The sequence below is a fragment of the Dermacentor variabilis genome, chromosome 4, assembly GCF_050947875.1.
Source record: "Dermacentor variabilis isolate Ectoservices chromosome 4, ASM5094787v1, whole genome shotgun sequence".
NCBI classification, from domain to species: Eukaryota; Metazoa; Arthropoda; class Arachnida; order Ixodida; family Ixodidae; genus Dermacentor; species Dermacentor variabilis.
The window spans coordinates 71,982,732-72,008,171 of NC_134571.1; the positions used below are offsets into that span (position 1 = coordinate 71,982,732).

Consider the following 25,440-nt stretch of genomic DNA (forward strand, 5'->3'; position numbering starts at 1 on the left):
GTAGAACGGGCATTCTACTCTCTCTCTGAAGGGGAGAGTGAAAAGCACATTTCACTCTCTCCTTGGTGAGAGATTGAACAATGCATTTCACTCTCCTCGACATTTTGCGAGAGTAAAACGACGCTTTGAAGAGTGAACCGGCCGCTTCACTCCTGCGATACCCTTCCTAGTTTTTAGAGTGTAGGATGGTGATAAAGCTGCAGCCGTCAAATCTGCGGCACTAAACATCTGGTAAATCGGGTATGTGAGTGCGGCCTTCTGGTTACAGAAGCATTCTTTACCATTTATGCCCAATCAAGGCGGCAGAAAGAGCGGGGTCTTCAGACCCCCCCCCCCCCCCTGGCAATTGGCACCCGGGGCCCACGGCCTTGTGGTAACTACTTTATTGCATCATTCATTGTCATTTAGTAACGACGGTCACAACGGCTTTGTGGTCGCTATGACGTACACTGATCGGAACACTCGCAACTGCAGACACATTCTTTGATAATGTCAAATCTAAGCACGTAGGCCGATGGGTGTTCGGTTGGGCCGGATCGGCGTGGCATCGCAAGCGAAATGTCTCCAACACGAAGCGTTAAACCGCTCCCTTTTCGGTCCCCACTCATCCACATTGAAATCACAGACAACGCCCTCAGGGGTAGTGTCATCGCCACTAACCCATGCAAAGTGAATAACCATGAACGTTTCGACATCGCTTTTCGACACTGAAGAGACCTTTGCGCCTCTTCGCCGCATTCTCCGATTCGCGACACGCCTCGTTCCGTCTGGCCTGCCGCTTACGGTCGGCCTCTCGGGAGCGATCTTCGGTGGTGCTTGCCGCGCGCCTCCGTCGTACTTTCGTCTAAGTTCGCGCCGTTGCGCTTCGTGAGCGAGCTGCTCCTCGGGAGTCCTAACCGTGCACGCTTGGCTTCCCCATCACAAATCACACTCAACACTACCCAACTGGGCTTCTCCGAGGTAGCCTATGTCAGTTTTCCAGCTGTTATGCATGTTGCATGCGTGATTCTAAAGAATGTAAGCACTGTTCGCTTCACTTTGCTCAGTGCTTCTAACCTCTGGCTTACAGGGATACGAGCCATTGATGATGATAGTTTTCGATATGCTGTCCTGTATGCTGTGTGCGTGATTCCAAATAAGCTATGAACTGTTCGCTCCACTTTGCACAGTGATTGGAGCCTCTGCCTTACGGGGCTACGAGCCAAAAGCGTAGCAGTTTGGGCGAGTTGGTGTCATGAATTTTTTAGGCTTGTATATAGCGCAGCTCAGAACGAGCAAGAAAAGGAAGGTGGAAGGGGTAATGAAAAGGAACGGAAAACAGGGTGAGCGCTCACTATGTTCTCCGTTCTTTTTCATTACCCCTTCCACCTTCCTTTTTGCTCGTTCTGAGCTGCGCTACAAGCCTAAAGAAGTGCTATGAACCATTGCATTTTTTGCTTGCTTAGGGTGTATTAGTGCTTACGCGGATATGAGCCATTGATGGTGATAGTTCTTGCGTGCGAACACGAAAATTCTGTGGTAGCCTAGCCACATACAGCTCCACTGTAATATCTTTCGGATCTCACGCGCTGTGGGAATCGGTGTAAGCGAAGCTTCTATTAGCCCGCAAGACAAAACGGTGCATCACGAAAAGAACGCGCAGCAGATTTCGCCGACGAACGCTTCTCGTAATGTTCATCAGCCATGTGTAGCGTATACATTGCAGAGCAAGGGGAAGTTTTATTCAAAGGCGATATTCTCGAGCTATCTCTTTCGGTGACGCTATCACCTCTGCGAGATTTCGCGTGACTCGGCACCGGACGCGTCGAAGTAGACGGCCGGCAGCGTTTGTGGCACTGCGAAGATAGCGAGCTTGGTGCAGCGCCAGAAACGCTGTGGGCCATATACGCAGTATACACGCCGAAGCGTCGCGGCTGGCGAGTGAAGCAAGGAGTTCGCGAATGTGACCGTATTCCCGCGGCAGTGGCAGATTCTATACAGACAAGAAAGCCGATGACGACGACTATCACCATTACCGCGACGACGACACGCCAAATCGCGCTGAAGTAGGCAAAGAAAGCTTTGCTTTCTTTGCCTACCGAAACTAAAAGGGAATGTGACGGGAATGTGAATGTGACGGGAAAGGGAATGTGAATGAAACTAAAAGGGAATGGGACGACACAATTAATATCAACGCTGCAGTATGATACACGAGACGATTTTAACGGGCTAACATTATCAATAGATAGATTAATTAATTATCAAAAATAGAAAGGTCAGCTTTCATGACAGCGCACAGTTTTGCATAGCCCCCACCGGCAAGCAATAATTATTCAATATAGCCTAAGAGTGCGAAAAGCAATGCTTTTCCATCACGAAAATCCTATAAGTGCTTCTTTTTACATCTGCCCCTTTGATTTTAATGCTCTTGCGTTTTTATATATATAGTTTCGTCTCGTGGATATTTTGGTGCACCAGGAATAATATATTTTCAGTGTTGTGGGGCGAACTTCTGATGCAAATAACACTTTTCACCTATCGCACACATAGTTGCATTAGAAGCCAACAACGACCGCATTTTCCATTTAAGGTATAACAAATGTTGAGGTTGTATCGTTCAGATTACCAACGAAGCGGCTCATGCAAGAGTGTACAACGCTTTAGCGCTGCCCGTCAGAGACCATACACATCAAGTGCTTCCTGCCATATAGTTGCGTACAAAATATTCTATAAATAACTATAGAGAACTGACGCTGTAAGCTGCCAAAATATGGAGATGCAGCCAGGGGTCGTACTCCGGACCTCCTGGACAATGCCAAGTTCGTCATTTTGCCAGATCTTCTTGCTGTGACTTCTACCGCTGCGACTTCTATGATTGCCTCAAAATGCCACAATTTACAAAATTTGACAATATGGCGGAATTTGGCGATGTTAATAGCACCCCAGCTTGGGAATGATGGGTAGTACATGGATGTGCTTTAACATCATCCTTCTGGCTTGAAACAACTTTATAAATTTGCAGATTTAACACATTTCAACGAAACATTGCGTCATAAATACAAGAATTCGTGATGATTATTGTGCGCGGAGACTTATTGCGTTCATTGCTTTAGTATATGTACGAATGCTTGAAAATTTGGAAAAAATTAACCGCAGTAAAGAACGTCTGATGCCACAAGCACGAATATTGAGAAATCGACGTACTAACCATCGTTCCCATGGTAGCTGAAAGATAGTAATTTTTGTGGGAAACTGTTTATTTACAAATTACTATCCATCTTTTCGTAATTATTATGCCCCTATTTTTCTTTCTAACCTCGCCTTTTATCCTCTTAGATTGCACATATTTTCCTTTCCCTCTGTTTATACGCACCATTTCTTGCTAGGTGTCCTCCCCAACACGAGAAACTATCGCTACATGAAATGTTTTTGTTGTTGCTGTTATTATTGTTGTTATTTTTTTATGTATGCGTGCGCCAGCACTCAGACCTTAGGGTTGTTCCTGGGCACGGCATGTAAATAAATGATTGAATAATTGAAATAATACTTCACTATTATTTTACTTAAAGAAAGGAAATATGCAGCTCGTGTAGACACACCAAAGAAGGCAGTAATTCTACGAAGTATGTCCTTATACTATGGTCTGGCCTCCTCCTTGGCCCACGACCGTTCTACCCGACGTCTCCCTCATCCATTACAGAAGTCCCATTCTTCCACCGCCCTACACTCCACCTCTTGCATTTGTGGCCTCCATCAAGCCAGTGCTACAATTACGACAAAAAAAATTCATTTCTGTATCTCTGGGCTGACCTACATAGGGAATTACAGAACAATGCATATATCCATGTCAACCTGCCAGCTGCCCGCAACAAATACCATCCTTTCACTATCTCTATATATTTTAGGAACTTGCGCCGCCACTTGTAAGAGAGAGGTCGAACCGATGGTTTTATTCGGCAGCTCCCAGAAAGCTAGAATACCCACAATAATACTACATCTATGATAATGATGAATATATACTATGAAAAGGATGCATTGAGTGATCACACTATATATGAAAAAAATTGATATTAGTAGTCTCACGCTATATTCAAGAGTACGCAAAATTGTCAAGCTTTTCTTTCGCGAGAATTTATTGGGCGAATGAAGTTGTTAGCGTTTTCTTTATTCCTCAATTTTATTTGCCTCGAATGAACATCAGACCAAGCTTTTGGCCATTTGAAAGCAAAATAAATGTACAGGTCGCCAAATCTGATTCCCTCTTAAAGCGAATTGGAGAATGGGCGTTGCAAAACCTATGCATTCGGTATGTTTTGTAGCGCGTTGAGATAACATATTTGAAAGCCGTGGTGGCTTAGCGGCTATGGTGCTGTTCGGCTAAGCACGAGGTCTCAGGATTAAGTCACGGCCGCGTCAGCCGCATTTCGGTGTAGGCGAAAAAAAACAATAAAAGCAAAGAAAGAAAGAAAGAAAGAAAGAGGGAAAAAAGAAAAGCATCCGTATGCCGTGCATTGGGCGCGTTTTAAGGAAACCCGGGTGGCCAAAAGTAATCCGGAACCATCCACTACGGCATGCCTCGTTAAGCTGTGCAGTTCCGACACGTTAAGCTCCACAATTTATTTGCATGTAGAGCTGCACGTTCTGTGGACATTCTCAGAGGGTCAGGCCATCCGATGGTGTTGAGCTGTATGTCAAACGATTCAAATGTTTAATTGTGGGATTTAGCGCCCAGAAACTGGGCTGGTGCTTATGGGGGACGCTGCATAGTGGAGAGCTCTGGTTTAATCTTGACCCCCATCAAAATGAGGCCGTCATGGCGGGTATACTGTACGTGCTACTCGAACCCGACAGCTCGTGCTTCGCGGCAAAAAGCAGCATGCACTTAGCCACCTCGTGCAGGTAAGAACAGTAAGGCTGTTTCTGCTTGCATATTAATTTAATTATTCACCGAGTCATTTGGTAGCGGGTCGCATGCGCCTAATTATAGTCGAGCTTCATTTCGCTAACAGCCTCCAGCGAAACAGTATTAACATTTTTTAAAAAATAATAAAGAAAACTATTTCTGTCCTTTGTGCTCAATAACAGGATACCTACTAAATTTTAAAACGTTTTTTTTTCTGCAGTTAAATAACAGACGGCAGTTATCGAAGAGTTCCGGTTATGCAATGCTAAATTTCTAATGGATACGAAGCCCTACACTTACTGTATTTGTCGAGGCAGAGGAGCACATTCCGGAAGGTGTAATGCAAGAAGACACAGTGAACAATCTGGAACGAGAGAGAGAGAGAGAGAGTTGCACTGGTTACGCAGCACAGTTTATGCGAGTGCAAATCGCCTCCGATAGGCTGATAGAAAGTAATGTCATACGAGGTAAACGAAAATGATGGCCGCAGATACAAGCACCGCCTTCCTAGTCATGTCTGTGGCAAGATAGCGCAAACTATTACGGCGTGAATTGTTGCTCGGAGGAAAGCTAATCGGTCACGCTCTTAAGAGAGCTCCCCTTGATGCCTTCCGTTCCTTCGGCGCCAACGCGGCAAGAGATGCTAATGTGAGGCACTGTGGTTGTGCTCGACAGGTTATACGCCAGAACCTGACAGGATTCACACAGGACGCACGCGAAAGTGTCTTCTTTTTCTCCGCACCGCACCTTGTTTGCTTGGATTTTACCCACTACGAGAGATTGGCCATGAAAGTGGAGGTTAAAGTGGGGGAGAGAAAAGATGAGGTGGAAAAGAGAAAGTAAGAGAGGAAAACTTTCTATGGAGGAAATTGTAGAAATAATTTTGAAATAAACTTATGTTAAGAGGAAGCTTTAGCTCGGGCCGAAGTCCGACGCGGCCTATTCGAATACATGTAAAACGCAGAAACGCTTTTCTGAGATAACGCCTGGACCGATTTTAATTAAATTTGTTGCATTTGAGAGATAAAGCTAAATTCTAGTGACTGTTGGAAGCGGAATATCGATTTAAGCCTTGAATTTTGTAAAACAAATTTCTAAAAATGCAAAAGTTCTAAAAAAATAAAAGCACGAAGTTTACGAATTGATAGCTCTGGATCAAGAACAGATGTATCGCGGTTCTGTAAACGGCGTCCATTAGATCATTCAAAGCGGACAAATTTGCTATGTCAATTTATATCTTATGGGAATTCGTTACGTTGTGTACAAGGATTCAGCAAAAGTTGTATTTTCATATTACTAACTTTTTTATATTCATGTGCAACGCATCAATTTCGTCCGCTTTAGATGTACTATTAGATTCCATTCACAAAATTGTGATATAATTTTACATCGCTTAGGTACAGAGGTGTAAACTTGATAGTTTCGTTTTCTGAAAATTTACGATTTTTGCCAATTTTTAATAAAACATTGACGACCAAACTTAGTAATTCGAAACGAACAGTCACTAGATTTTAAGTTGTTTTAAATGCGACAAACCTCGCCAAATTTGGTGCAGTGGCTGCCGATAAAAACGAATTCACCTTTTACATGTATTTAGATAGCAGCACCCGAGCTAAAGCTTCCTATTACGAACGATCTTATGCAGATACGAAAAGAAACACATGATTTACAAAAAGAGCAAATTTGGAGGTAATAAAACGATTTCAATTTTTTTCTTATTCGCCTGGGCATGATGTCGCGGCATAATATCAGAATGAAATTACGTACAAGCATGGAGGTCAATGTTTCATTCAGATACTGCAAAAGCGACTCTCTGAGCGACTCTTTGAGGAGCTATAAGACATTGCTTGGGATATATTGGCCTTAGTGAGATAAGAAGAACTGGTGAAGCTTATGCAGCACTTACTAACGGCAATGTCGTCTGCTATAAAGGTCTCCCAGATAAGAAGCAATATGGAGTAGGATTCTTAATCCATAAGGACATAGCCGGCAACATTGACGAATTCTATAGCATTAATCGGAGGGCAGTAGTAGTCGTAATCAAACTTAATAAGAGATGGAGCTTAAACGTAGTACCAGCCTACGCTCCAACATCCAGTCGTTATGATGATGATGTAGATCAGTTTTATGAAGATGCTGCATTATATCGATAAGAAAAGTGCAAACTCAGTATACTGTAGTAATGGGCGACTTCAATGCAAAAGTAGGGAAAAAGCAAGCTGGTGAAGAAGCAATTGGCAACTACGGAGTCGATTCTAGGAACGCTAGAGAGATGCTGGTAGAATTCGCAGAAATAAATAAGCTGCGAATAATGAACACCTTTTTCAGGAAGCGTAGCAACAGGAAGTAGACCTGGAAAAGACCTAATGATGAAACGAGAAATGAAATTGATTTCATACTTTGTGCCGATACCAGCATAGTGCAGGATGTAAAGTGCAGTGATCATGTTAGTTAGGGCTAGGATTCACCTCAATTTGAAGAGACAAAGAGTAAAATTGGTCAAGAAGAAACAGGTCAACCTAGAGGCAGTAAGGGTACAAGCAGACACATTCAGGCTGGTACTTGCAAACAAATATGCCGCCTTAGAAGAAAGAGATGAAGATGACATAGATGTAATTAACGAAACCATAACTAGGCTGGTTTCAGAGGCAGCAATTAAAGTGGGAGGCAAGGCACCAAGGCAACTAGTAGGCAAGCTCTCCCATGTAACTAAAGACCTAATAAATAAACGGCAAAGAATGAAAGTGTCCAACTCAAGAGATAAGATAGATTTCGTGGAACTGTCAAAACTGATCAACAAGGCGAAAACAAGTGATATTCGAAATCACAACGTGAGAAAGGCTGAAGAAGCCGTAAAAAATGGACGCAGCCTGAAATCAGTGAGAAGGAAACTTGGCATAGGGCAAACCAAGATGTATGCACTGAAAGATAAGCAGGGTAATATCATCAGCAATCTCGAAGGTATAGTAACAGCAGCGGAAGGATTCTATACTGACTTGTACAGTACCCAGAGGAGTCAGAATGCCTCCATTCGAAGCAGTATTCAACTGGATACAGAAACTCCTGCTATAACTAGCGATGAGGTCAGAAGGGCCTTGCAAGACATGAAATGTGCAAGAGGGGCAGGAGAAGATGGAATAACAGTCGATTTAATCAAAGATGGAGGAGACATAGTGCTTGGAAAACTGGCGGCTCTCCATACGAAGTGTCTATTGACTGCGAGGGTCCCAGAAAACTGGAAGAATGCAAACATTATACTCATCCACAAGAACGGAGACGTTACGGAATTGAAAAATTATAGGCTCATTAGCTTACCCCCAGTGTTATATAAAATATTCACCAAGATAATTTGCAATAGAATAATGGCAACACTGAACTTTAGCCAACCAAGGGAACAGGCTGGCTTCAGGAAGGGATACTCTGCAATGGATCACATCCATGTCATTAATCAGGTAATCGAGAAATCCGCAGAGTGCAATCAGCCTCTCTATATGGCTTTCATTGATTACGAAAAGGCATTTGATTCAGTGGAGATACCAGCACTCATAGAGGCATCACGTAGTCAAGGAGTACAGACCGCTTACGTGGATATCCTGGAAAATATCTACAGAGATTCCACAGCTACCTTAATTCTGCACAGAAAAAGTAGGAAGATACCTGTAAATAAAGGGATCAAACAACTAGACACAATCTCTCCAATGCTATTCATTGCGTGCTTACAAGAAGTATTCCAGCTATTAAACTGGGAAGGCTTAGGAGTAAGGATCGACGGCGAACATCTCAGCAACCTTCGGTTTGCCGATGACATTGTCCTATACAGCAATACCGGAGACGAGTTACAACAAACGATTGAGGACTTTAACAGAGAGAACGCAAGAGTGGGGTTGAAGATTGATGTGCAGGAGACAAAGATAATGATGAATAGCGGGGGCAAGGGAACAAGAGTTCAAGATCGCCATTCTGCCTCTGTGAAGGAATATGTTTACCTGGGTCAATTAATCACAGGTAGCCCTGATCATGAGAAGAAAATTCATATAAGAATGAAAATGGGTCGGATCGCATATACGGCAGACACTGTCAGCTCCTGACTGGAAGCTCACCATTATCATTGAAAAGAAAGGTCTACAATCAGTGCATTTTACCGGGGCTGATATACGGGGCAGAGACTTGGAGACTGACAAAGAAGCTTTGGAACAAGTTAAGGACCGTGCAAAGAGCGATGGAAAGAAAAATGCAAGGCATAACGTTAAGAGACAGAAAGAGAGTGGTTTGGATAAGAGAGCAAACGGGTATAGCCGATATTCTAATTGACATTAAGATAAAAAATGGAGCTGGGCAGGTCATGTAATGCGCACGTTAGATAACCGTTGTACCATTAGGGTTACAGAATGGGTGCCAAGTGAAGGGAAGCGCAGTCCAGGATGGCAGAAGACTAGGTGGGGTGATGAATTCAGGAATTTCGCGGGTGCTAGTTGGAATCGGTTGGCGCAGGACAGGGGTAATTGGAGATCGCAGGGAGAGGCCTTCGTCTTGCAGTGGACATAAAATGGGCTGGGTATGATTATGATTATGATAAGCGTCGTTCACAGTCTTCACATTGGTCACTTCTCAACTTCACACCTTACACTTTTGCGCGGACATTTCTTTTATACCAGGGCACGTCCAAAGTAAATGACGGGCATCCGCTACAGGCGCATACGATCGGCGATGTTGCGAACGATTCAATTATTATTCTAGGAAATTAGCATAGCATTCTCCATGTGTCACAGAGGTACTTGCAAATGCCCATGCAGGCGTTCCCGTGACTGAAACACGATGCAGAGACACGTGAAGGCGATATCCTTTTGAGAATTTGCAGGAGTACCTTGCTAAGGAGTACATGTAGTTGCCAGAATGAAATGTTTAACTTCCTGCTTCTCTGGTTCGTAAGTCGACGACTGGTTAAGAATGAGTGGAGTGAGTAAAAGCTTTATTGAAAATAAATTAAGTAAGGCACGATGGTTGGGGCCCCTATTCCAGGGCTCCACTGGCACGAGCGGCTCGCTGGGCTTGGTCCAGAAGAGCCAATTGGCTCTCCCGACCCTCGTTCGCAAGCCATGCATCCCACTGCCTACTCCTCATTAGTGGGTGTTGGTGTATTTGGGGCTGTCTACGTGCGGACGCCTCTTGGGGCACTCCCCCGTGATGTGTTTTAGTGTGGATGTGTCTGTGCACCACGGGGACTCGTTAGTGAACTTCGTGGGGTGTATTCTGTGTAGGCGGTGCAGGTTGGGTATGTATTCGTCTGAACACGACGCCAGTCCCTCTCGTGTTCGCTGTTTAAATAGAAGTGAGCATGTCCAAAACGTATCCGCTCCTGCCTTTGCTGTAGGAGGATGTCACGCGAATTCGGTGGAAGGTCGTCGCTGGGCCATGCTGTTGCTCGGACGTTTAATCCTCCATCAATACGGTCTGCCCTCGCGTTTCCTGCCAGACCCTCGTTTGCCGGAGAGTATATGATAGTGTGGTGCCCTTCTAGTTGATTGCCTAAAATTTTGATTATTGATTGGGGTGCCATTCCATTTGGAAACAGGCGGCAAGCCGCTTGTGAGTCGGATAATTTGACAGCCTAATTGGTTTGGCGCTCGGCGTCCCGAATGGCCAAGGCTATGGCTGCAGCCTCTGGCACGCATGCCGAGGTGGTGTTGAAGGATGCCGGTATTATGTTGTTCTGACACGTATAGACTATGGTGAAGGTGGCTGAGCTGGTTCGACTGACATATAATACCCTCCCGGTCCCATGCCTAAACGTTTGTGAAGAGTCTTTATCCTTGCTCTGCGTCGTCCGGAATGGTTAAGAGGAAATGGTCAATGGTGTCACGTTCTTTACAAATATGGCGTTGAGGGGACGGCGCGTCAAACCAGACCTGTGTAATAAAATGTTAACAGTGTAATATAGCAGCACGACTTTGTGAGGGAAATTTCCACTTCACGTTTGCAGCACAACTGATCGTACCAAGGGAAAAGGGGAGGGTTAAGGTCTGATACCGCAATCGTCAGTTTTGTAGAATCTTGAAACCTTAGCTTGCACCGGGTTATGGCTATGTAACAAATTTAACTCAAGGAGGAAAAAAAAAGACTAATTGTGTGTTACAGCGACTGAAAATGAAAAAGAAATAGCGGCAGAAAGAACCCCCACAGCATAATACACTTGCGTTTTTCTTTCTTTTCTTTTTAAGCGCTCTTTAGCTGTCCTTTTAGTTGCACTTTTGCTGAATGAGGCAGAAAGCAAGAGCCAGGCAAAAAATAAGGTTAACAAAACGCACAAGATTTTAAAAATATGGCGAGAGCGAATTAACGAATGAATTGCTTAGATATTGCTCTCTAGCTTGTCGGAACAAAGGCTGCTACAAAAATAGTAAAATTGTGGCACGAAGATGCACTGTTTAAATGCAAAACAATTCCCTACAGACGCCTTTCGGTCTAATATTTGCTCTAAACAACGACCGATTTCATGTTTTTTTCAGGTGGCACCATAACGTCTCTAACACAAAAACGCATGTCACGTTGATATCGTTCTTTTCTGTCGCCTCCTTTATAGCACTATGGCCCGAATATGATAGTGTCAAATAACGCACTTGCGCGATTGGCACGCTTGGCATTCTCGCTCTTGCCAGTGTCACCGTCCTCCCGGAAACACCTAGGCAATTGACCTTGGTCTTGGGAATGGAATAAAACAAAGAAGCAGCAACCTAGCTCACATTATCCGAATCATCGTCAAGAGACTCCGAATACACCAGGGTGATCGTTTATCTTGTGACTGGGAAAACCGGGGCATTTGAAACGCTGCTAAGGACCCTATCTAAATTGAAACTGGAGTGTACTCTGTGGGAGCGACACGGCCGCATTTAGCTTTTGGTTACACAGTGAATTGAGATAATTGAGCACTTGAAACCAATTAACAGCACCACGCAAACGAGTGCGGCAGTATTTAATTTATAACTTTATGCGGGAGACAGAGCTTCATATTAATGTGTAACACATTCCTTTTAATGCTGTAGGGCAAAGTAACCAGCATTTTAAAGAAACTTTACTGCTTCTTAATGCACTGGTTCTCGCTCGATAGGACGCAGCGATTTCAAGGTTTTTATTGGATCGGAGTTTAAACTGCGCCAGCGTCGAAGATACGCAACAAGCACATAACAGAAAAATCTACAAGGAGGACTGTTGCTTGTCACTTTTTGTTTCATTTTGAGTTCATTTTTTACATTTACAGCTGCCAGCGAAGTTTTGCGGCTACATTGCACAATTTACAGGGGGTACAACTGGGATGACGTTTATTGAGGCGGTACTATTTGTTCCCAAATGAATTACATTAGCAATGAGTTGAGAAGCTATCGCACACGTCCTTTGCAGATGTCTGCTGCGTCGACAAGCTTCATCACGGCATGCGTCATTTACAAGAAAATGTTCATTGCAGATTCATTGACCACGTCACTGACAGCTGTATGCAGAACTTCTTGGTAATGAGAAGCTGGAACTCTGCTTGATCAAAAGCATGCAGTGTTACACAAAGGCTATGCAAGTAACAGCAGGCACAATTTTCGTTATGCGCGCGTGCCAGCAGGCTCGATCTTTCGTTCTAGCCATATTTAAATATGTAAGCGGTCTGTCTGTTTGTGAATCAACCGATACAACACCGAACAAACGCCGATAGTTCCGGACCGGCGAATTGCGCGCCACACGGAAACTCTCTCACTTGGTTCAGCCCCATCGCAATGGCGATCTCAATTGCATATTGCATATGCAGCGCCTCCTCTATTTTTTCAATGCCCAGCAGAAGGGCTCCCCGTCGCCCTGCGACCCCTTTCCTGTCGCCCTCTCTTATTCACCAAATTTTGCCGCCAGTGGCGCTGCCGGCTGACACTATGGGACTATGCAGCGGCCGTCCCGGCTACGCGTGGATCGCTGCTTTTCTTGTCTTCCCTGTTCGCCAAAGCAAGGCTTCGCTGCTCTAGCACGCTTTCTCCATGCACAAGAAACGTGCATCTTTTGACGTTGACGGTTCCCATCCGCCGCATTCACGATGCGGTACTGTTGTGTGCCTATGTGCGCGTCAAGTGCGAGACGGAAGGACCCAGGAGTGTCATTTCACGAGATCCCGGCTGACCTTGAACTTCGACAGCAGTGGATCAAGGTGATTTCACGCAAGGATTGGGAGCCCAATTCTACTTCAAATTATTCAGTAGTGTGCAGTAAACACTTCGTGCCCACTGATTTTAAAGAGAATGTGAAAATCCGCCAGTTAAAGAAGGGAGCAGTGCCAAGTGTGTTCCCCTCCTATCCTTCATACAAGCAGCCTGCACCTTCGAAGCGGCGCAGTGACCCTGGCACTCGGAAGCGAGCATCGGAGCTAGGCACCAGCGGATGCCGTGCCAAGAAACGAATCAAAGCGGCACTTTCAGCCGACGTGAGCGCCTTAGGACCCGTTGACAGTACTGCGGGGCCCGAGGACGCCTCAGCAGCTGTCGTGGAGCCAAGCAACGCGCTACTGTGCGACAGTACGGCCCCAGCCCCGTCGTCCTCGGCTCATCCGCCGCTTGATTCCAGCATCAACGAGGAGCACACCGCACCGGCTCGTGTCCGGCTATCTGCGTTCGCAAGGCGAACGTTTGGAACTCAGACGGACTCTGCCAGAACAAGCTCCAGCAGTTTTGTCCACCACAGGAGGTGTAGACAAAAGGAGCGCGACCTACGGCTCCAGATTGCGAGACTGAGGCAGACAGTCGACAAATATAAGGAGGAACTGCGCGAACTGAAGAATAATTCAAGCGTGAGTGCTTTTCTGGTTGTTGCTGCCGATGCTGAGCAGAAAAAAGTGAAAGCTGCATTTATTTTAGATCAAGTCAAGAATTACAGCAAGAAGAGAGCAACATGGGGTGAAACGACTGTCAGATACTGTGTTGTTCTGAGGAACTTATCCACTAAAGCCTACGAATACATCCGCTCCGAAGGGCTGCTGCGCTTGCCATGCAGGAATACACTGCAAAAATACATAGGCACGTCAACTGGGGAGGTGGGCTTCAGTCCACTAGTGCGTTTAAGACTTAAAACAGAGCTTGAAAACTTACCTGCAGATCAGTCGAAAGTGTGCAGCTTGATTGTGGATGAAATGCACATAAGGCAGAAGCTGGAGTACAACAAGCAGCGCGATGCATTCATTGGTGACGTCAGCATGAGCTCTGATTTAGCGCACTTGACGCCAAGTAACAAAAACGACCACCTTGCAAACTCACTCCTTTGCTTCCTCCTTTGTGGCCTAGCTGGTCATTTTAAAATACCAGTAGGCTATTTCTTCACAAAATGCTGCTCAGGATCCGACCTCGCTGCGACGATTGCACATGTTGTGAAGAAAACAGAAGAATTAGGATTTGAGATTGTCCGTCTTGTGGCCGACAACCATAAAACCAATGTTTCAGCAATGGACATTTTGTGCAAAGGGCAGGCACAGATATCAGCCCCACATCCATCTGACCCATCAAGACGCCTCCTCTTGGCATTCGACCAGTGCCATATTCTGAAAAATATACGATCCCAGTTTCTCGCAAAATGCATAGGCGGAAAAAGGGAGATTTCTTCAGCCCCTTTGAAGGAGCTCTATAACATGCAGAAAGGATCCACGGTGAAACCAGTGAGGTTCCTGACACGTAAACACCTTTACCCTACTAATCTGGAGAAGATGAGTGTCAGACATGCTGTGCAAATTTTCTCGCCCCCTGTCACAGCTGCACTGCAGTATATGAAAGACCAGGCTGGACACACGTGTGATGCTGAGTTTGCCACAGTGGGCCCTACTGTAGAATTCATGATAGCAGTGCATAGATGGTTTGTTTTTATGGATGTGAGCAACACACAGCAACACATCCACAAGAAAGACCCAGACACGAGGCACTTCAGTGATCCCAATGATTCAAGGTTGCAGTGGCTTGAAGAAACCTTCCTAGCATATCTCAAGAGACTAAAAGGTGAAAGTCACCCCGACAATTTTTTGAGCAAGGAAACCTACAGTGCACTTGTGCTTACGACACTCTCTAATGTCATGTGCATTAGGTTTCTTTTGAATGAAAAAAAATTCATTTTCGTCCTCACAAGAAAATTCTCTAGTGACCCCATTGAGGCATTCTTCGGTTTTCTACGCAGAACAGCTGGATGCAACGACGCAATGGACATGAGAAGTGTGCTCTGTGGCATTGAAAAAATGCTAAAGACTGGTATTGTTTCTTCGTCACTCAGAAGCAATGTCAATGCATCGGCATCATTTTGTGCTGCCACGGCAGTCCAGGGCCCGAGCACCCAGAAAGTCAGCCGCCTCGAGAAGCCATTTTTTCCGTTGACAGCAGAACATCGGTTGCGAGAAGTATGCACCTGGCCGAGCCAGTGGCTTCCCAACCCAGAGATTGCCAGCATAGCCCTGATTGGAGGATATATAGCCCGTGTCGTAGCAGAGAAGGTGAGCTGCCAGTACTGCATTGATACAGTCGAAAAGCCAAAAGGAAATGCTCCTGTAGATGGGCTTATAGCTTATCAGGACAGGGGCGGACTGAAGTATCCCACAAGAGAACTAATCACAGTGTTGATCAGTCTCCAGAGGTTTGTGGACATTGTGTTGTACTACAGGAAAGCCATTGAAAAACCTCTAGAAGCCAGCGTGGAGCGTGCTGTTGCCATTTTGATGGATGCTCCAATCTTGCAGTGCAGAAATCAAGATGCGAGTCACAGGAAGCAGTTCCTGGAAGTTCTGTGCCGCAAGTTTATTAAACCATTGCTCAGCAACCATGCCATGAACGTTACAGATAAGAACTCTGTGATGAAAATGTATGCGAAAAAACCACTCTCACGCAAAGTGCTAAAATTGTAGCACTTATAACGTGTTTGTCCTTGTTCTGTGATTGATCCACTGTGGAAAAAATATATGCTATTCCCCCTTTGTCCTCGCATTTAAGTCTTCTGCTCATAATTGGACTAAAGAAGTCATAAAAAAACTAAGGGTACTTTTTGGGAGCTAAATAGGGTTGCCTCAAAAAAATGCTTATAAGGAAGCATTTCTTCAGGGGTTAAAACTGTACAGCAAGCAAATGAAACGGGCGTCCTCAGGTCGTAAAAGCTGCTTTCTTGCTTGATATAAAAATAGTTAATACCAATACAGTGCTTACCAGGCAAGGACCAGGTGCAGAAACTGTATCGGCAGCTAACGATGAACACCAGAACCGCGCCGTTTGAGGAAAGGATTTGAGAGATGGGATGAAAGCAGGCCCGTAGTAAAGGGCTCCGGTTAAATTTCAACCGCTTGGGGTAATCTAACGTGCACTGATATCGCACAGTGCACGAGTGCTTCTCGTATTTCGCGTCGATCGAGATGCGGCCACCGCAACCAAAATTCGCTTATTCGGTTGCCATAACCACTGAGCCGCCGCTGCGGCAAGAATGATCCGTCTGCGTTTTCGACAAACTCAGAAGTGCGTTTTCGACAGGATAGACCATCATGGTACAAGCGCAAGCGAAAAAGCACGGCCTCGCCTGGCCTACCATACCTGGCCTGCGCTTGCCTGTACTCGCGATAGTGTCAGCCAGCAACGCCGCACTGCGGCCAGCGTGCGAAACGTGGCGTCCCGCGCGCTCCCTTTGTTCAGTACCCTTTCTGACGGGCATTGAAAAAATAGAGGAGGCGCTGGCATATGAAAGCCTACGCACACTACAACTAGCGCAGCTGTGCGTTGGTTGCGTGCGCCTTGCCCCATAGTCTATGTAACCTTGTCAGGGACTTGTTTGCTCGCAGTATTCGCCGTTTGCGACAGCAACACAGGCGTATGCATGTATCTCGACTCGTGATAAGACAATAGCTATTCGCAGCTACAAAATTGCGGGACACTTTCGGAGAGACGGCACACTTGGCATGGCACTTGTAGGAGGATCCCATCATGGGCTCGAAGCCCGGACTTCAACTTCGTTGCGAGTTGGCGTCGTCCAGCCCTTGCTCACAGGTGGGCAGGGGTAGTGTCAGTTAATGGAGAAGCGTTAGTTTTGCTTGCGTTGTGTGCGGCGGTGTGAGTGTGAGGCCAAGCCGCGGGTTGGCTTGGCATGCACTACGTGCAGCGGAGTCTAGTACTTTATTTTTTCGCGCTGTAGCCGAGCGCGTAAGACGAGCCCCCGGACAGCGTGACACTTATTCATTCACGCCCGCTGTATTGTGTTTTGGCTGGAAGGGGGAGCAGCGGCTCCTGTGCGAGCTGCCAGGAAGCAAGCGTTGCATACCCTGTGCTTCAGTGGTGAGCGAGCTTTGGTTTCTGATCCCTGGGTATGGCGCTTCTTACAGGTATAAAGCTATAGCGGCACGCTTTTGTATCATATTTAAAGTGGACGTCCATATCGATGCCTCGGTTACGTTACCTTACACAGTTTCACTTCATTTCAGATCTGTACCAGATCACGATGGCCTACGCTTACTGGAAAAGCGGCAAGCACGACGACGGCGCCGTGTTCGACCTTTTTTTCAGGAAGAATCCGTTTCAAGGAGAGTTCACCGTGTTCGCTGGTTTGGAGGATTGCATTCGCTTTCTGCAAGCCTTCCGTTATTCCAAAAGCGGTGAGTTAATGTCTCCTACCTCGCTCGCATAAATGTGATTTTCTAGCGGATTAACTACTGCGCAAACAGCGGCACTACGTATATTAGATAAACGAGGCATTTTCTGCATCAGCTGTGCTGAATTACAGCGTTCTTGCCAACTACCGGGAAGCGTTAAGTTTTCCAAGTTCTTTGCTTGATTTCGGCCTGAGAGAGAGAGAGAACTTCATTCGGCCCATGTTGGACAATATCCTGCCTGCTTTGACTGCATGTTCTTTAGGCAATTTCCTGACAGCAGTATCCTTTGAAGTGATGTGTTATTATTTATTTTGTTTTCTTACTGCGCTGCTAGATAAGGCTGAATGCAACTAAACAACATATTTTTCAGATATTGAATACTTGAAGACTATTCTCCCAGCCAGTGTTGACCCTGCTTACTACGATTACCTCTCGTCTTTAACTGCGGAAAAAGTGAAGCTTTATGCAGTACCAGAAGGAACTGTTGTGTTCCCAAGGGTGCCACTAATACGAGTGGAAGGTCCACTCGCTGTGTTGCAGCTCTTCGAAACCACAATGTTAAACCTTGTAAATTATGCCAGGTAAGTTGTCTATGACTGCACTTAGCATTATCTTCTGTTCTGAATACAAAGCATGGCCTTTTCTTTTGCTGTTTGTTGTTTTTTACTGATCATAACTATTGCTTGCAAATGTTATGTTCACATATGTGCATTGACTTTCTATTCAAGACTCCCTGCTATTGGCATTTTTACAATTCATGGAGAAATTTGTATTAATGCAACAATGTTTTAGATGTTAAAAATTAACACGGTGCTGGCCCTTAAATGCAAACTGCAGTGATGTGATTGGGTGGGCTATTTAGTGCATAATTTGAGACCAGACAGTGTTAAGATGGGACACAGAGCACACCTGGGCGGCGATTTTCTTGTAATGCCTTTTCCCAATGCTAATACTTTTCAGCGCTTTGTTGCATTCATGAGTGGTCAAAGCATTGCTCCACTCTGCGTGGAGCATCATTTTCTGTTTCGTCCGATTGTGACCTTGTCTGAGAAAAAGAAAACTTTATGCTACATACTACGATGTGTCATGGTCGGAAGCTAGTTAAAGGGGCACTGAATCGAAATGCTAAGTTAACCTAGACTGGCAGATTATGGTTTTGCAGTTGCAGATATGTCAGTCTTACATTGAGCAATGAGTTGTTAGGGAAAGAAGCATGGAAAAACGAAAAGTTACTGGCAACACTGTCCTCAAATTCTCGCACCACCTCCCCATAGCTCAGTTGATTGTGGCAGCTTCTTCGTGCTGTTTAACTTTTTACGTCTAAAAAGAAATTGCACTGCACTTAACAGTTAACTCGCTCTCGACCTTGCAAGATATGTATAGGTTTCCTGCTCCAAAAGTGCCAACATACACGAAAATACCATAAAATATTTTATGATGAACTGATGTCATTGGCACATGGCTTCAGCACAAAATTCAGAAAGGGAAATGTATAGCCGTCACCTTCTCTGCTTTGACGTTTTTTTCACCAATAGAGTGCAAATAAATTTGAAATGAATGCTCTAGCTGTCTAAGCAAGTTTAGTGTGTCAGTTGTGTTTTTTGAACTTCTAAGGAGCAATACACTTATGGAATGACCTAATATTAGTGTTAGGACCCGCCGTGGTTGCTTAGGGGCTATGGTGTTGGGCTGCTAGGCACGAGGTCGTGGTATCGAATCCCAGCCACGGTGGCTGCATTTCGATGGGGGCGAAATGCGAAAACACATGTGTACTTAAATTTAGGTGCAAGTTAAAGAACCCCAGGCGGTCCAAATTTCCAGTCTCTCCCACTACGGCATATATATATATATATATATATATATATATATATATAGTGTTAGGCCATGTTCACTTAGCAATCTTTTAACTATTGGTTGCATGTTGTTAAGGCATCACATCTTTTTTTCTGTGGAAGTCGTTTAGACGTGGCACATATTGCTGCATTTATTATCTGCTGAGCTGCAAATATGTAGTAATGCATTTTTTTGATGCAATTCTTTTTCATGCTTCATCAGTGGTCAAAGTGAAACTTCGGTCGCGTTATCAATAGTATCAGCCAGCCATGAATGGTAGTTGGAAAGAGTGGCAAAGAATCAAGCAGAAGGCATCAGTACAAATTTATGCACAGCTTTACTTCTACAAATGGAGATATTTTATGCTGTTAGGTCATAAGTGATACATGAGTGTCTTGGGGCTTTTAGGATAGGTGTAGGAAATGTTTGTTAACCCCCCATAGCTTTATCATTGATCTTTTAAGGAAGTTGCTGCATGTTGCTTCTCTTTAATGTAGTTTAGTGACCACAAATGCTGCAAGGTTCCGGTTAGCGGCTGGGTCAAGCATAAGCCTTCTTGAGTTTGGTCTGAGGCGAGCTCAAGGTCCCGATGGAGGCCTGTCAGCATCCAAGTACACCTACCTTGGTGGTGAGTTTATGTGTTTTTATAATAAAATTGGCAATATCTTTTAAAAGCATACTTAAATAGCTGACAAGCAGCAGGATTAACAGTAATAGCATTGCTGTATTATTAATTATTCATTTATTTCACCTTGGGGGCCTGTAGGCATTACATAAGGGGAGGCACATTTGTAGTTTACATCTGTAAATCCCTATTTCTGAGCTGGCCTTAACAGGCATTTGTTCCGATTCACATCTGGAAATTAAGTGTAAGGTGCTGAGTAAGAGTAAGGTTGCTGGGGAGCCTTGCCAACATTGCCAAGTCTCGCCATTGAGACCCCATGGCACTAGCAAAGTTCTATGACACTGGTGAGCCTCCACAACACTGCGACACTGGCGAGGCTTTATAACAATAGCTAAGCCCCACAACACCTCCATAGATCTGACACCAATGAGGCTCAACAATGCTTTAAAGTTCACCAGCAAAGCTCAGTGACCAGTAAAGCTCAGTGATACCAATGAAGCTCCATGACACCGAGGTGCTATGGCACTATGGAGGCACTACCAGTTGAGCTCTGTGACACCAGCAAGGCTCCAGGATACCAAGGTGGTGGCTTAGCTGAGTTAGTACGACATTTTAACCTTACATCAGCACAGCAAATTCTGTAGGGCAGGCTTGTCTTTTTCCTTCCTTGTTAGCTGCACTGACATTCAGCTATGGCATTGATGCTGGATGACACGGTTGACATCCCTACCAGCAGGGCTCGACACCAACAAGGCTTTACAAGACCAGTGAAACTTGATGTCACCAAAAAGACTCAGTGACAAGCTTTGCAGCACCAATGGGGCTCTACAGTGCTAGTGAGACTCAACAACATTGTAAAGTATTCGCGAACATGGCTCATTGACACTAATGAGTCTTTACGACATAAGTGAGGCTCAGCAACACGGAGACTCGGTGATGCTGTCAAGGCCTTAGGATAATGGTTGAATGACACCAGTGAGGCTGTGACACAGTGAAGCTCCACAACATAGAGGCTCAACAATGCTTTTGAGGCCTTTTGGGCGTGGCTCTACAACACTGAGACTCAATGATGATGTCAAGGCTTTATGGTCATGGCTCAATGACACGAGTGAGGCTTTGACACGGTGAAGCTACATGACAGAAAGGCTGTACATTACCGCGTCATAAAAGAATGCCAGTTCAGTTCAGGTTTGAGTTCAGTTCGCTCTGATTTTGTTCCGGTTCAGCTCCAGTTTGGAGAAATAAAAATTTACAATGCTTCAACGTAGTCCATGATATCTTGCCCCATGTGACATGCTGCGGAGTGCTATCAACCTCTCCACGTGGTGCATGTGCTAGTTTTGTCAAGAGGAGGCATAGATGGGCTCCCTGGTGAATGGGAGGGACACAAATATTGATGTTTTTACATAAATATCTATTAATGGAGTTTAATGTTGTACAGCTACAGCAGGCATACAGGTAAAGATACCTTTTTAGTTGGAGCTGTCGCGACAGTGTGCGGCACGTGGTGTAGTGCCTCAGCACCCATCCCTGTGCTTCCTTGTTCCTGCATTTGCACTTATAGTCACCCATACTGAGTTCAGGCAAAACCATGGAAAGTGTTGGGCCCTCCTAATGCATTAGCATTATTATTGTCAAAAGTGGAAAACAGTGTATGTGTGTGAAGTGTGGCAAGCCAGTATATACAGTATGTAGTCATAAAAACCTAACAAACAAGGACACAAAGGGACTCTGCTAACAAATTTGGCCCCTTAGTTTTTCCTGTCTTCTCATTCAGAGAGAGAGAGAGAGAGAGTGTGCGTGCGTGCGTGTGTGTGTGTGCGTGCGTGTGCGTGTGTGCGTGTGTGTGTGTGTGTTTTACACATTCATGCTCTCAACTGATGGTGGTATACTTCGCACCTCAAAGAGGCAGGACATGTCGAATGAGCTCCTGTACAACACTTTGCGATGGGGTAAATGTGGTTTAAATCGATGGATCATGGAATTGGGATCTCAAAGAGGTGCGATCACTGCTAACGCATGTCTCACATTTACTGCCAAAGTGCCAGTGAATATTTTTAAAATGCATTTAGCATTCATTGCCTATTTCTGGCATTTTGAGTCTATTCATCTTCGCCATTCCATTATGACTGCAGCGACATCATGCCACAGTGGCCATGGCTGACTCTGGCGAAAAAGTTAGGTGAAAAATAGGCTGATCCTGTAGACGGTGTATGTCGTATATTGCCAAGGCAATGGAAATCTCAGATTCACCACTACAGAATGTTAATAACTGTCTGCAGCAATATAGTGTCTTGTTGCATTACTTGAATGCTTATCACATTAAAGTCAACAGTCATGATGAGACAAGTTCTGCTGAAACATTTTCGCTATAATGTGCAGTTAATGAATAGATTGCACAAATATGGGGGAACTGTTTGTATACTTAATAAAGAGAGGCAATTAGTGAGAATCGCTGCATCTGCGTGGTATTTTTCCACACCTCAGTACCTTGGCAGCAGTGCAGTTTATTTCCATTTTGCATCGGGTATTTATCACAGTATTGATTGTTAACAAACTGTGGCATGTGATCTGTGGTATTGAAGACAGTGTGAATTCACATTGTGTTATATAAGTTACAATTCCACACATCCAGTCTTTAGCAAGGAAAGATGCCAGCAAATCACAATTTGCATAGTATTTACTGCTTTTTTATAAGTAGGTGAGGATATTGATACTTATGAACAGGGATGGTTTGTTCTGAGCCTCGCATGAATCTCTGTTGCGCTTCCACACGTGTTGCGAAGTCTTGCGCTGGGTTGTAAAGGTGAACAAAAGTATCTACATCGCACACATTGTGCCCCAAGAAAGATTTTGCAACTCGAAAAGCATTGTGTGGTGCTTAGATGCCCGAAGGCTGCATTTAATTATTACTTGTAACAAAAGCAGATGTTCTGTGCTGTTTACAGCTGTGATTATCATGCACTGAGAAAGTTACGGTAACCATTAGCAACAGCCAGTGTTATAGATACTATAATTAAGCCATGCAGCTGAAGTCACTGATATTCTTATTTTCCTTCCTCGATGACCTTGCCTTTCCTGATCTCCATGTATCCTTGTGTGGATGTATTACACTTTATTTAGTTATAGTAATGAGCTGACCAGCGGCATCATGGGGAGCTTCTACAGAAATGCTGATCCCACAGAGCCCCTGAGGCAGCATTTTGGGTGTGGTACATGACTGTTATAGACGAATTCAGAAGTGCAAGAGTCTCTGCTGAGGTGACCATAGTAACCAGCGCATAGCCCTGGTCTATCCCTGTATTTGCACATAATGCAAGTGAGTTAAAACAATCTGCTAGTGAGTTGCACCGAGTGCAGAAGTAGTTATTCTGAAAACTCGCAAGTCTAGCGAGCACTTGTTCTCACCCAAAATGCATGAAACACTTCGTGCCAAACCAGTAACCGTTGCTTTTTTTTTTTTTTTTTTTTTTTTCAGGTTCGGTTTCGGTTCAGTCACATTCCAAGATTATCAGTTTGGTTATGGTTTTGGGTTCACATTCGGTTTAACACCCTGGTTTGTGCCCTAGTTTTCATGATGCATTCATACCAACTCTCCCAGCTTACTGTGCTTCTACAATACTGAGACTCAATGATGCTGTTAAGGCCTTGTGAACATGGCCCAGTGACATTGAGGCTTTGCATCACTGGTGAGGCTCCATGACACCAATGATCCTTTACAACATGAAGGCTGTACAACATTGAAAGACTCAAAGTCGCTGTCGAGGCTTTATGAGCATGGCCTTGTGACATCGCCAGGGCTTTACGATACAAGACTCAATGACAGTGTAGAGGTCTTATAAGCAAGGCACGGTGACACTGGCGATGCTTCACATTACCACTGACCCACTGTGGACAGAGAGAGTCCAGCAAAAACTGACCTTAAGATGCCTATAAGCATTTTATGCTTGCTATGCTTGCATATGCTGTGACTTGCAAAGCATTGTTTTACTAGTGCTCTGCGCTGCTAAACATGCCATCACACAAACTAGATGCTTAGGATGTGCTCGCAAAGCGTTGAAGACAGTCATTCACTCAAACATATTCGTACTGTCGAAAGAGCTGCTGGGTGAATGTTGCATGGGAATGTACTTCAAGTGCATCCTATTAAATATTTTTCAGTATTGCTTGGGGACGTTTGCATTAGTGATGTGTCAATGAAACATGTAACTTTAGTATTGTTATTGCAGCGCACGGTCTAGTATTTTGGTAGCTGCTAGGAAGAAATTCTTGGGTATATTGTATGGACAGGATCAAGCTCCTTTGTTTGTGTCTACATGTCTGTTGAAGATGCAAGAGGTGTATTATGCTGTGCTTTCTACACATAACAGTTCTGTTTTCCAGGGTTTGATGGGACAAGCAATGTGCTGGCAGGAAAGCTATTCAATATTCCACTGAAAGGAACCCATGCCCATGCTTTTATCATGAGTTTTTCATGCTTGGAAGATTGCAAACTCCGAGTAAGTACCATACCAAAACTGGCGCTAAGCCTCAGTGATTTTACTGCTTCACCCTTCTTGTGGCACAACCATTGTGTTGTGGTTACTTCTCACATTCTCACTGACTTTTTAAAAATGGGCAGACTGGAAAAGTAGGCGCCTTGGCGCCTAGACATGTAGCGTACGAGCATGTACTGCATTTGAGCGCAGTACCTATGCTTCATTTGCAGCCAGGCACTGTTTCCGCACCTGACCTTGAGCTAGGATAATACCATAACAGTAGGGTTAAAGGGGCCCTGAACCACGTTTCATCTGAGGGGAGAAAGGCATTTGAAGTGAAAATCGGCTATTTCAGAAATACTTTGCTGCAAAAAGTACTTCAATATGTTCAGGAAAAGTGGAGCTATTGGCAATCAAACACGGCCTCCGCGGTGCTCACATTCCTTCTTCAATGCCTTGCACTGCGAAGGCTACGGCACGGTGTGGCCTGCCCACAATGCTCCACCTTCTAAATGTCACTGTGGAACACAGTTCAAATTTCATTTTAGAAGTTAACGTAGATGCCATGGCTTCAGCCTTTGGTGCCTACGATGTGCTAAACATAAGCCAAACACACTTGTTCTCAGCGAGCTGCAGTGTGCTTATCCAATGGACTCTTGGCGGCACCCCACAGCAGCTGCGGTATCTACGCCATGTAACCAACTGCAGCTTGATTTCAGCTACCGACCAATAGGAGCCGTCTAAGGGAATGATGAAATAGTGCGTCCGATGACGAAATAGTGCATCTAGAAAAAAGTGAGGACAGGGCCTTCCGTTAAAAAAAGAGCATTTTACAGAAAGATAACTTCGCGATCCACTTGCAAGTTCCATGCGCTGTGTACGACAGCAAAACTTCACAGCAGCTTCTGCTACCCGCGGAGTATGTTATTTTGCAAAACCTGAGGGGTGTTTCAGGGCCCCTTTAATGTAGCAACAAGTGGCAGCAAGGAGCCATAAAAAACAG

General features: G+C 44.8%; 2 protein-coding genes across 7 annotated transcripts in view; one reads left to right on the plus strand and one right to left on the minus strand.

The window, feature by feature from the left end:
- The window catches only part of LOC142578231 (uncharacterized), a 42,803-nt gene extending 37,304 nt beyond the window's left edge, over window positions 1-5,499 (minus strand). The window contains exons 1-2 of the mRNA XM_075687633.1: window positions 5,347-5,499; window positions 5,183-5,246 (exon numbers count right to left, since the gene is read on the minus strand). Coding sequence (XP_075543748.1) covers window positions 5,183-5,246; window positions 5,347-5,397 — 115 coding nt within the window. The 5' untranslated portion in view covers window positions 5,398-5,499. The remainder of the gene's footprint in view (window positions 1-5,182; window positions 5,247-5,346) is intronic.
- Window positions 5,500-16,609: 11,110 nt separating this feature from the next.
- Naprt (nicotinate phosphoribosyltransferase) overlaps window positions 16,610-25,440 on the plus strand; it is a 49,633-nt gene continuing 40,802 nt past the window's right edge. For all 6 annotated transcript variants that reach the window (XM_075689431.1, XM_075689432.1, XM_075689434.1 and 3 more), the window contains exons 1-5: window positions 16,610-16,902; window positions 17,334-17,504; window positions 17,872-18,082; window positions 19,832-19,962; window positions 24,343-24,458. In XM_075689431.1, the coding sequence (XP_075545546.1) occupies window positions 16,815-16,902; window positions 17,334-17,504; window positions 17,872-18,082; window positions 19,832-19,962; window positions 24,343-24,458 (717 nt within the window). In that variant the 5' untranslated portion in view covers window positions 16,610-16,814. The remainder of the gene's footprint in view (window positions 16,903-17,333; window positions 17,505-17,871; window positions 18,083-19,831; window positions 19,963-24,342; window positions 24,459-25,440) is intronic.